The 12,353-nt window shown below is 45.9% G+C and overlaps 1 protein-coding gene across 1 annotated transcript; it reads left to right on the top strand.

Annotated features, from left to right (window-relative positions):
* The first annotated feature begins 2,902 nt into the window (after positions 1-2,902).
* On the top strand, positions 2,903-7,094 carry LOC142767721 (uncharacterized). Its single transcript, XM_075869938.1, has 3 exons — positions 2,903-3,226; positions 5,615-5,659; positions 6,795-7,094. Exons 1-3 carry the CDS (start codon positions 2,912-2,914, stop codon positions 6,831-6,833), a joined length of 399 nt encoding a protein of 132 aa, XP_075726053.1. The 5' UTR covers positions 2,903-2,911; the 3' UTR covers positions 6,834-7,094.
* Positions 7,095-12,353: the final 5,259 nt, after the last annotated feature.

The following is a 12,353-nucleotide window of genomic DNA, read 5'->3' as shown; positions in this document are numbered from 1 at the left end:
ATTGCTTCTACGCATCGATTTATATTCGAGCCGCCGGCGATTATCACATGCTGTGATTTTTCAGCTGGAGCATCTTGCACGTGGTGGTTACTTGCACCTGTGGCGCCAGCTGCTTTGTCCCATCCCAGCCCCACCACTACTTCGCTGAAGCTTGGCCTTGCGATAATTGAACCGGCGGAACCTGTTTTTTAACACTTCCTTGCTTGCTCTACTCTGTCGTTCTTGTTGCCGGTGCCCTACTGTTTTCTCTGTTGGCCGCTCCTTTGTTCACCTTGTCTAGTGCTTCCTCGGTACTTCAGCCGTTCTCCCATTGCCCGCGTTTTTTCTTCCTCTTCCGCCAACGCAGTCCCTAGCTCTGTGATTCGCAACAGCAGTTCACTCTGGGCAGCCATCGTTTTCTTCATTTCTTCCTCGACCTCACATTGCCTACACTTTGCGTCAGCCTCCTCTCCATTTGCTTCTGCACTTGGTTCTGTTTTCAAACTCACCCCGCATCCTGAACACGTCCCACTCTTTTTAACCGTGTCTTTTTGGTACCAATTGTCCTTAAGACTCACTCGATATTTACAAAACACGATCCCAGCCCAACGAAAGAGTCTAAGCCCTACTACAAAAATTTGTGTGTTCAAAGCACATGCACCTCCCTCACGGGGCGGCAGGAAAAAAACACAAAGAAACACACACACAAACTAGTAAATACCTGTTGACTGACCCCAGGAAAAGCCGTACAATGTATTAAGTGCTACAAAAATTTTAGCTGCTGTCTTAATAGTTATAAAAGCAAGCTCAAAATATGCAAAACCTCTGTGCAGAGATCGGAAGCGCTCAAAAACCTCGTCCATCCACCGTGCCAGCCGGAACTGTCTCGCCGAACTGTCTACGTTAGATGGATGGATGGATGGATATGGCTATACCCTTTAGATCGGGCGGTGGCTAGCGCCACCAAGCCGCAATAGTTCATGAACCAAAAACTAGATTTATTTTTTTCCTTTTGAAAAGTGAGGTTGAGGATTCGTACTTTGCAGTGCAGCGTTCAATTTTCATTCGTGCCTTGACTTTGCCACCAACGAGATAACCTCCTTCTAGTTAATTCTACCCGCTTATAGTCTATTTTGCCCTCCCTGTCCCTAAACCCAAGTGCTTTGAAAAACTCTGCGCCATCATCCGGAACTATAGGGTGAAGCCCTTTACAGAACACTATCACGTGTTCGGCAGTTTCTTCTTCCTCTCCACATGCACTGCATACCCTGTCTACCCCTTCGTATTTGGCTCGATATGTCTTGTTTCGCAGTACTCCCGTCCTGGCCTCAAACAGTAGAGAACTACCTCGAGTATTATCATAGATCCTTTCCTTGGCAATTTACTGCTTAAAAGTTTGATAGACCTCTAGTGCGGACTTCTTAATCATGCCATTTCTCCACATATCAGTCTCAGCTTCCTTCACCTTCTTCTTAACCAATAATTTTTTTTTTGGTTTGGCTCCTGCTGTTTTCTAAGTATTTACAAGTCAATTTTCTGGTTCGCTTCCCCCATTTTGTATCGAGATTGTTCATGTACAAGTAGCTGAATACCTTCTTAGCCCAACGCTCCTCCGCCATTTCTCTCAATCGCTTCTCAAATTTTATCTTGCTGCTAGCTTCCCTGCCCTCAAATGATGTCCATCCCATATCACCTTATATTCTCTGATTTGGTGCTTTCCCGTGAGCTCCTAAGGCAAGCCTACCTATTCAACGTTGCTTAATTTCTAATCTAGTTGAACTTCTGATCTCATGCGCAAGACCACATTGCCGAACGTCAGCCCACGAACCATGACCCCTTTCCATATTCCTCTCACAACATCATACCTATTGTAATTCCACAGTGCCCTATTTTTCATCACTGCTGCATTCCTGTTACCTTTAGTCGTCACGTATATTTCGTGTTCCCTCCGGTACTCGGTTCCATTGCTTATCCATATGCCCAGATATTTGTATTTATCTGTTTTCTCTAGCGTGACCTCCTGTATTCTAAGCTAACTACCGTCATTGTTTTTGAAAATCATCACTGCTGATTTTTCCTTGCTGAATCTGAAATCTAACCTATCTCCCTCATTACTACAGATGTCCATCAATCTCTGCAAATCTTCCTTGTTGTCGGGCATTAGCACTATATCATCTGCGTACAATAATGCTGGTAGTGCCTGATCAATGAGTTTTCCTTGTTTGACTAAAGAGAGGTTGAAGCCCAGTCCACTTCCCTCTAATTTGGCCTCTAATTCTTGTAGGTAAATTACTAATAATAAGGGTGATAGAGGACACCCCTGCCTAAGCCCCCGTTTAACCTCTGCAGGCTTGGATACCTGTTTTCCCACTTTATAACTACATTGTTACCTTTCTAGATATCCTTTAAAAGATTTGTGACTACATGTTCCGCGCCTAGTGTGTCCAGTATTCACCACAATTCCTCTTGAACCACGCTATCGTACGCTCCCTTGATATCCAAAAATGCCAGCCACAGGGGCCTGTGTTCTTTTTCTGCTATTTCGATGCACTGCGTCAGTGAAAACAGATTGTCTTCCAACCTCCTGTGTTTCCGAAACCCATTCTGCAGTTCCCCAAGCACCCCCTCATCCTCTATCTATTCCTGCAGTCTTTTATTTGCCTCGCCAGCCTGTAGACCACTGATGTCGCTGTTATATGTGCATTTAAACGTGGAAGTGTCAGTCAGCGCCATCTGTAGCCATATCGGCGAGTGTAGAAAACCTTTTTATGAGCTTGTGTGGCGTCACGTAGCACGTGAACTTATTACGAGCGGACAGCTGACCAATAGTCCCTCATATGTGACCGCTGATTGAGTGGGCATTGATTGAGTGGGCAGTGACCGCTGATTAAGTGACCGCTGATTGAGTGGGCATGTGGCAGCAGCAGTGAAGATGGCGTTGCTTAAGCCCTTCCTGTTTTTCATACAGATACTGGCTGTCTCGTCTCTGGAATCAACGCCGCAGCCTGGCTGCTTTGTGCAATCTTGGTCAAACCCGGTGACCAGCTGCTATCTTCAACGAGTCGACTATGCGCGGCCATGCGTGGACGTGGCTCCACTGCGCACCTACACCGGAGGAACCACCGCATCACAGCCGCCAGGGGATTCGGACAGTATAAAGAGCCAGCGTGAACAAGCTGCCATCAGTGGACATGTGGCAGCAGCAGTGAAGATGGCGTTGCTTAAGCCCTTCCTGTTTTTCATACAGGTTAGTTGTTCACCTTCCTTGCATTGCAAAAAAACGAGCAACCGTTGTCTGCTGCTTGTCCCATGCCCCCATGTGCTTTTGATGGTTTGCACTGACTGTGTTAATGCTATGCAATGGCTTATTATGTCTTGGGATATAGAACTTAACCCTGGGCCTCCTAAACCGGTAGCCGAGATTACCAATAGTGAAGTACTGGAAGCTATAAAATCCCTCGCAGGTACAATAGAATAACGCCACGCCGAAGTAATGTCGTCGCTAAACGAAGTAAGAGCCAGCCAGAAATTGCTCGAAGATCGAGTAACAGATGTAACCGAGAGATTAGCAGTGGTTGAGAACAAGGTTTCCACCCTGGAACGACTTACTGACTACGCTGACACTAGCCGCACAGTAGCTGAAATTGTGAACTGCGAAAATTAGGCTGTGCTGTCTCGCCTCGATGATTTAGAAAATAGGGCTCTGCGGGACAACTTGCTTTTTTACGGCTTTAACGATAGTCATTCAGATACATGGACGTCAGCTGAAGAGAAAGTACGGAAGCTCTTGTCCACCACCTTTTCTGAACCAGTGCCCGCTGATGGCATTGCTCGGGCACACAGATTAGGCTATAATCTGTGTGCCCGAGCACAGACTTGACTATAATTGTCAAGTTTGCGTCTTCCAAAACAAAAGACCAAATTTTATTTCAAAGGGCTAAACTTAAGGGCACTGGTATCACAATCCAGGAAGACTTCTGTAAGGCCACTCGCTACTCGCGCAAAAAGCTTCACGATTTTGGCAAGGCTACAGAGAAACAGTACAGCTTTCGCTATAACAAGCTGTACGTCGGCAAACAATGTTATGCTTATTGCAGTGTAACTGAGAGTGTCTGCGAAATTGGGACGTACAGTGCCCGTCTTTCCACTGGTGATACAGCCAACTCTGTTACCGCACCAAACCACTACCTAGCAACCCTCAGCCGTGCGACCGAAATCCAAACTTGACTAATCTTTTCTGTTCACCAGCATCAGAAGTTTGATTCCTAAACGTGATGAGTGCGATTGACGCGTGCTCAGCTGATGTTGTTGTGCTCGCCGAAACTTGGCTGCATGAACATGTGGACAATAAAGAACTGCTGAATTGCAAAAAAGATTACACCATATACAGGCATGACAGAATTGAGTGGAAAGGAGGTGGAATTCTTATTGCGGTATCCGATGAGATTGCGTCTTATGACGTCAGCATTGCATCACATTTAGAATTTCTTTGTGTTTGTATCCAGATAAACTACGCAGATTTCTGGTTCTGTGCTTGCTACCGTCCGCCGAACAGTTCGTCTACTTTTTGCGATGAATTCCACGATTGCCTCAACCAAAACGTCGTTATATTTTCTAAAGCCCCCTTGTATGTTTTGGGTGATTTTAACTTTCCGGCAATTTCGTGGAACGAGCCGTTTCCTGTAACAACCAGTCCTTCTAAAGAATGCTCAAGTTTTATATACGTTTGCTCTATATTTACCTTAAGTGAACTTGTTAAAGGACCTACTCGCATTACCCAGTCGTCTTCCAGCACCCTTGACCTTTTACTGACCACTGTTCCCGAGTCTGTTTCATCTTTAACGCTTTTGCCTGCTTTGAGTGACCACTTAGTTGCCCATTTCACTATACCGTCTCGCTCTTCGCGCCCCGCTAAACAGTTTAAACAAATTAGAGACTACGTTAAAGCTAATTTCCAAGCCATAAATACGGAACTGGAGGCTTTTATAGATTATTTTCTTCCTCAATTTTGGGAGCGTCCACTCAATGTTAATTGGGCTTTATTTCGAAACAAGGTTCAATGGCTGACTGATAAGTACATACCCCTCAGACGAATACCCTGTCCTAAACGCCAAACGTGGTACAACGTCTCACTAAAACGACTGCTTAATAAAAAAAGCGCATTTTCGCCGCTGTAGGCTATCAAGTTCTGCTGAAAGGTGGGCGGCTTATGCGCGCGTCGCATCAGAATATAAAAAAGCCCTCCTCGTGCAAAAACCAAGTTTTATAGCGAACGCTTCCATCCCTCTTATCAACTGATCCCCGCAAGTTCTGGAGCGCTGTTATTATGAGCAGATCTAAAGATGTAAAATTAAAAACACCGGATGGAACACTTGTTCCACGAGAGCAGTGCTGCGTGTTGCTCAACAATACGTTTTCTTTATCCTTTACTAAAACAATTCCTACTTCTTTTACTGTTAAAGAAAGCCTAGATCTTGAACCAATGGAACCCATTTTTATTGACTGTGCTGGAATTTTCAAGCTGATACAGGGGGCTAAAATTTCTTCATCTTCTGGAATAGATGGAATTAACTATAAGTTTCTGAAAAGTACCAATGTGAACTCCTCATTGATCCTTTCCTATATTTTTTCACAGTCTTTACAGTCTTCCTTACTGCCCAACGACTGGAATGGTGGAAAGGTGATTCCAATGTACAAGTCTGGTGAAGTTTTCTCCCCTTTTAACTATCGACCCATCTCTCTTACATCAATCCCATGCAAACTACTCGAACGCATCATTTACACTAACTTGATGAGCTTTCTAGAATCTAATTCATTTTTTACAGTCTACCAACACAGTTTTCGCAAAACTCATTCCTGTGAAACTCAATCACCTTTACTAATGATCTCTGTTCTTTGTTGGATCGTGCGTCAGTAGTCGATTGCATTTTCATTGATTTCGCGAAGGCATTTGACTGCGTCTCCCACCCACTACTACTTTATAAACTTTGAAAACTGAGCTTTGACCCTAACATTTTAAGGTGGATTGAATGTTTTCTGCAGAATCGCTTTCAATATGTAGCCGTTAATGATAACAAATCTCCTCACTGTCCTGGTACATCTGGTGTCCCTCAGGGATCAGTATTGGGGCCTCTTCTCTTCCTAATTTATATTAATGATCTTCCTGATACCATAACCTCATCAATACGTCTTTTCGCTGACGATTGTGTTATATATAGAAATATATGTGAACCTTCTGATCCCTCACAACTTCACGCCGACCTTAACACAATTTCAGCCTGGTGCAACACCTGGCTAATGAAACTAAACGTCGACAAGTGCAAATATATGAGGTCAACTCGAACAATCAAGCACACCCCTGTAAACACATATTTCCTGAATGGCTCCCCTCTATTATCGGTTACCACCTACAAATACCTGGGCGTTCAGATTTCAGATAACCTTTCGTGGCACTCGCACATTGAATATATTAGCAATGATGCGAACCGCATGCTCGGCTTCCTTCGACGAAATTTCTCTCGAGCTCCCACTTCATTAAAACTGCAGCTTTACAAAATCCTTGTACGGCCGAAGATTGAATATGCCTCTTCTGTATGGGATCCACATTCTGCCAATCTTGTCTCCACGCTTGAAGCTATCCAAAATCGGGCCGCTCGTTTCATTCTCTCTGATTATTCCCGGTCATCCAGTGTCACTAACAGGAAACAAGTAGTACAACTACTTGATCTTGCAACCCGTCGTATGATATCCCGCCTATGTGTTTTGCATAAAATATTTTACACCGATCAGACCTTAAAACAATCCCCTTTTTTCAGTTCCACCCTACGTGTCATCCCGCATCGATCATCCGCTAAAAGTTGGTGTCAAACTCCCGAACAAACCTCTACCTGAACTCGTTTGTCCCAACGACCAGTGTGCAGTGGAATCGCCTTCCAGCCTCCATCGTCTCCATCAGCGACGCTGCGCACTTCAGGTCCACTGTCAGCAATTACTTTTCGTAACCACCCCGCTGTTGTGTTTTCTCTTGATTGTTTAATATTGTACCCCTCCTCTCTGTAACGCCGTACGGCATTGAGAGTAAATAAATAAAATGAAAAGTGAAATGAAATATACAACCTAATGATACCAAGTCTGCCAGTACGAGACCCTCGTTAATGAATAAAAGAAAGAGGTGTATACCTAAAGGCTCGTTTTTCCGTGTTTTGACACAATATTATTGCAATCTAACAGACAATAATGCCAAGGAATATATAGGGAAAGTTATTAGAGCCAATGTTATGTAAATAGGAAGAGAGAAAAGTGGTTGAAAAAACAACTTTCCGTGAGCAGGAATCAAACCTACGACCTTAGAAAACGCGTCCGATGTTCTAGCCACTGAGCTATCATGGCGGCCATCCCTCAAGCCACTTTATTGGATTCATATGTGCATTCAAACGTAGGAGTGTCAGTCAGCGCTTTCTGTAGCCACAGCAACGAGTGTAGAAGACCCTTTTATGGGCCTGTGTGGCGTCACGCAGCACGTGAACTTATTACGAGCGGACAGCTGACCAATAGTCCTTCGTATATAACATAACGGCACTAAGTCTGCCAGTACGAGAACCTCGTGAATGAATATGGGAAAGAAGTGTATACCGAAGGGCTCGTTTTTCCGTGTTTTGACACAATATATTGAGATCTAACAGACAATAATGCCAAAGAATGTATTGAGGAAGTTATTGGAACCATTATAATGTAAATAAGAAGAAAAAAAGCGGGTGAAAAAATAACCTGCTGTGAGCATGAATCGAGCCTACGACCTTGCGCTAACGCGTTCGTGGCCTAGCCACTCAGCTATCACGGCGGCGATGCCTTCAGCCACTTTATTGGGTTTATATGTGCATTTAAACGTGGGAGTGTCAGTCAGCGCCATCTGTAGCAAGAGCGGTATGTATAGAACGCCCTTTTATGAGTCTGTGTGGCGTCACGTAGCACGAGGAGTTTTCAGGAGCGGACAGCTGACCAATAGTCCCTCGTATACAATTCTAACGACACCAAGTCTGCCAGTGTATTGAGTGTGATATCTAAAACGTGCCCGCGCTATGCGCAGACGGTGCTCCGCGCAGGCTGTCACCCTTGCCCCTCACATGTATATAAGCACAATCGATTAAAGGCAGTGGTTGTTCTCCACCAACCCGAGGCTCGCGTCTTGTTTTATCGCATCGCGCGATACATGGTGTCAGAAGTGGCGAGTCACCGATTCTGATAGGCGTCCCGGAACGACTGGAAAAGAACAGCGATGGAATTTTTGAAGCCACCGGACCCACTACGTTTTACAGGGGACATCAGTAGGAACTGGAAGTTGTTCATATAGAAATTCACCTGTTCCTGGCCTCGTCCGAAACCACCAACAAGAAGCCTCGCCCGGAGACTGCGAAAGGTGCCCTCCTTCTGAGTATCGCAAGCGAAGAATCCATCGAGGTCTACAACACCTTCACTTTCACGGAGGGCGAAAGCAGCCTTGACTACGCTACGGTGGTAAAAAAATTTGAGGAGTACTGCGACGCCCAACAAAACAAAGTTTACGAGCGGTACGTCTCCCGGAAGAGGGTCCAGGAGCCGTGTGAGCCTTTCGAACACTTTCTTAGAGATTTGAAGACTCAAGCCCGAGCGTGAAACTTTGGTGCACTGACTGATTCAATGGTTCAAGATCAAATCGTCTTTAGAACTAGGAATACTAAAAAAAAGAGAGAAGCTGCTAGCAGATAACAAGCTTACCATGGAAAATGCCGAGAAAACTGGCAAGGTGGCAGAAATATCTGCAGCACACCAAGAAGCTTGGGTTCAATACACGAAGCAGGTCGACCCGGTATGCAAACAAAGCCACGTGGTACGTACTGACAGGCACAGAGACTACAAGTGTCTGAAATGCGGGCGAGCACATGAGACACGTAATTGCCCTGCGTTCGGAAAGGGATGCAGAAGGTGCAAAAAAAAGAACCACTTCGAAGTTTCCTGTAGGGCGAGTGCTAATGTCGACGAACTCGAAGAGTCTGAAGACGAGTTTGACGTCCTCGAGATTTCGGTTAACAAAATCAACAGGCAACGCGACTGTACCGGAGAAGCGCGCGTGAACCATGCGTCAGTGCAACTCAAAGTGGACATGGGATCTGAAGCTAACTTGCTGCCCTTCGGACCTTACAAAAAATGCACCCAAAGCCACTACTTCAACCGAGCAGTACGGTTTTGCGTTCGTACGGTGGGGTCTGATTAAACACTTGGGTGTTATCAGGGCAGAAGTTGAAATAGACAGTCGCACATCCATAATTGACTTCTTCATCGTACGCAACGAACGTCAAGCGATACTTGGCCTGCAAGCATGTGAACAAGCAGGACTCTTGTCTCGACAAGTTCACAGGGTATCTGAAAATAGTTCAGAGAAAGTGGTTAAAGACTTTCCACACTTGTTTTCTGGCACAAGCTGCGTCCAGCCAGGCTACAATATGGTGCTCTGTGAAGGTGCAAAACCAGTCGTCCAAACAACTCGCCGGGTGCCCCTGGCCCTACAGGAATCACTCAAGAAAGCACCACAGCGCATGGAGTGAGCCGGAATAGGCGTCAAATCCAAGGAACCTACATATTGGGTGAGCTCACTTGTTCTTGTTCGAAAAAAGGACGGCAAGCTCCGTGTGTGCATTGACCCTCAAAAGGAGGCGGAGGAGTAGGAGGAGGAGGAGGAGGAAAAAAAGCCAGGGAGGTCAACCAGACGCACGTCCGGTTTGCTACCCTGCACTGGGGGAAGGTGTAAGGAATTAAAGGAGAAGAGAGAAAGAAGTGAAGGGCAACGTGTGTGTAGATGTGACCTTGTTCATTGCACGCTTATAAGCAGTCGCGTAGTCCGGTCGTCTTAAGAAAAATTAGCAGTGCTCGCGTCGCTTTGCCAGTCTGCGACGCGTAGAGCCATGAACCAAGGATCTTCTCTTCGGAGAAAGGTCTACTGTCAAGGGTCTCTAACGTTTCGCGTAGAGAGTTGCGTTCGCTCGAAAAACGTTCACATGAACACAGTAGATGTTCTATTGTCTCGTCAGTGTCACACGATTCACATTGGGAGTTATCCGTCATTCCTATGCGAAAAGCTACTCCTAACCACAGGTGGCACAGTAAAGTTGCATCCTGGCGGGAGAGGTCCGATAGAACTTGAAGCTTTCTAGATGGGTGCAATTTGTGTAGGCGGCGGTTCCTGACACTGGGGTCACTCAGCCAAGTTTCCGACATGATGTTAGCGAACAAGTGAAGGCCCCTTGCAGCGTCGGTTCTCGACAGTGGAATCGGGGTTATCTGGGCATTCGCGTGGGCGGATCGGGCAGATTATCAGCAAGGTCATTACCGACAATACCACAATGTCCCGGTAACCACTGGAACACTACGTCAAGTCCTTTCGGTAAAACATTGTGAATCACTTCTCTTATTTCATTCACTAGTTGTTGATGCTCCCTTTGTCGTAAAGCTGATCGCAAGCTCTGAAGGGATGCCTTGGAGTCGTAGAACACAGCCCATTTTTGAGCCCTTTATAACGCTTCCGCGATATAAAGTATAGCAGCACGTAAGGCGGCAAGCTCCGCTACTGTGGATGTTGTCCTATGCGACAGTTTGAGCTTTATAGTGACCTGGTACGCTGGTTTGGGATGACAACAGCCCCTGTGGAGCTGTCAGCCGAGACCGAACCATCGGTGTAAATGTGGGTCCTCTGGCCGTATTTTTTGTTGAGTAGCGACAATGTCACCTGTCGTAGGACCACTGTTGAATGACGGCTCTTGTTCGTTATTCCCGGAATAGTGAGGCACACCTGTGGTTGTTGTAGGCACCACGGAGGTGACGCTGGTCTTGTTGCCTGAGTGAAGCCGAAAGGAAGGCATTCTCTATGGGCAGAAATATTCTTTGAAAACATCGCTCGTGGTCTTTAAAGTGGCAAGACTGCAACATGGTGACCAGGAACTCGGCAGAGGTGTCTTATGGGGGCCCTCAAATTGTCAGTGGTGATGTGTGTTTGAATTGGATGCGAAAGGTTAACGAAAATCTTAAGCGGGAGCAGTACGAAATGCCTCGATGCGAAGATATCCAAGCTGAACTCGCACACGCTGTAGTCTTTCCACGATTAGATGCGAACTCTAGGTTTCATCACATCCCGTTGGATGACGACACTTCAAAGATTTGTACATTCTCAAGACCGTTTGGACGTGATCGGTTTTCGAGGTTGCCATTTGGCATTTCTTCGGAGCCAGAGGTCTTTCAGCAGATGCTCAATGAAATTTTTGAAGTAGTCCCTGGTGTAAAAGTTCATATTGATGACATACTAATCTGGGTTACATTAAGGAGAGAGCACGACGAGCGCCTTCGACTTGCATTAGAGGCTGCCGAACGGGCGGGCTTGACGTTCAACTGAACAAAGTGCACAGTAAGTGTCGAACTAATCGAATTCCTGGGCGACGTTATCTGTGCTAAAGGTATCAGGCCCAGCCCTTCCCTAATAAATGGTATGATAGAAATGCCGCCACCAGCTGATAAGGTAGCAGTCCAACGAATGCTGGGTGTTGCAAACTATTTTGTCAAGTTCATGCTGTCACTCACTGCGAAAATCATGCTGTTCAGAAGCTTGGTCAAGGACGACGCGGTTTTTGAATGGTCAGAAAACCACGCGCACGAATGGAAACAACAATGTGACACATTGAGCAAGCACCAACTGTTAGCAATATTCGACCTCAAAAAAGAAACTAATGTGTCCTGTGACGCGTCGCAAAATGGAATGGGCGCCAAACTTCTGCAACGTCATGGCAGCCATTGGAAACCCGTGTCATATTTGTCAAGCGTATTATCGGATACGGTGCAGTCGTATGCTCAAATAGAAAAAGAGACAATGGCCATTCTGTACGCCTGTAAACCATTTGAACACTTCGTATACGGACGCAAAATATTAGTCGAAACTGATCATCGCCCCTTGATTGCCATCTATAAAAAAAGCAATAGGCGATATCCCACTCACGCTGCAGCGGTTTTTCCGACGTTTATTGCGTTAGGACATCGAACTATGCTTCGTTCTAGGGAAGCAGCTGGTGCTCGCCGACATGTTATCAAGGGCTTCAATCGAAGACGACGGGGCTGACATCACGGGTGACGACGCAGTCATGCACGCTGTTAGTTTAGTGTCGTCACTTGTTAGTGACTACACGTGGAAGAGGCTTATAAGACCCGTATCTAAGCTCCTTTCGTAACAGCATTGTTGCCGGCCTGCCTATCAAAGGACAGCTCAAGCCATTTGATGCGAGCTATCTGAAGTCATAGAAGTCCTTTTTAAAGGCTGCAAGATTATAATACCAGCAAACATGCAGAAGCAAATCTTG

The sequence above is a fragment of the Rhipicephalus microplus genome, chromosome 1 (assembly GCF_043290135.1).
Source record: "Rhipicephalus microplus isolate Deutch F79 chromosome 1, USDA_Rmic, whole genome shotgun sequence".
Classification (NCBI taxonomy): Eukaryota; Metazoa; Arthropoda; class Arachnida; order Ixodida; family Ixodidae; genus Rhipicephalus; species Rhipicephalus microplus.
This window is presented reverse-complemented; position numbering and strand designations above follow the sequence as displayed.

What these genes read in the sequence shown, in the direction of transcription:
- LOC142767721 (XM_075869938.1), top strand. Translation starts at nt 2,912, where the DNA reads ATGGCGTTGCTTAAGCCCTTCCTGTTTTTCATACAGATACTGGCTGTC. An exon ending in CCTTCCTGTTTTTCATACAG is followed by an intron (nt 3,227 to 5,614) that starts GTTAGTTGTTCA and finishes ATTTTTTCACAG; the next exon opens with TCTTTACAGTCTTCCTTACT. An exon ending in ACGACTGGAATGGTGGAAAG is followed by an intron (nt 5,660 to 6,794) that starts GTGATTCCAATG and finishes CCCTTTTTTCAG; the next exon opens with TTCCACCCTACGTGTCATCC.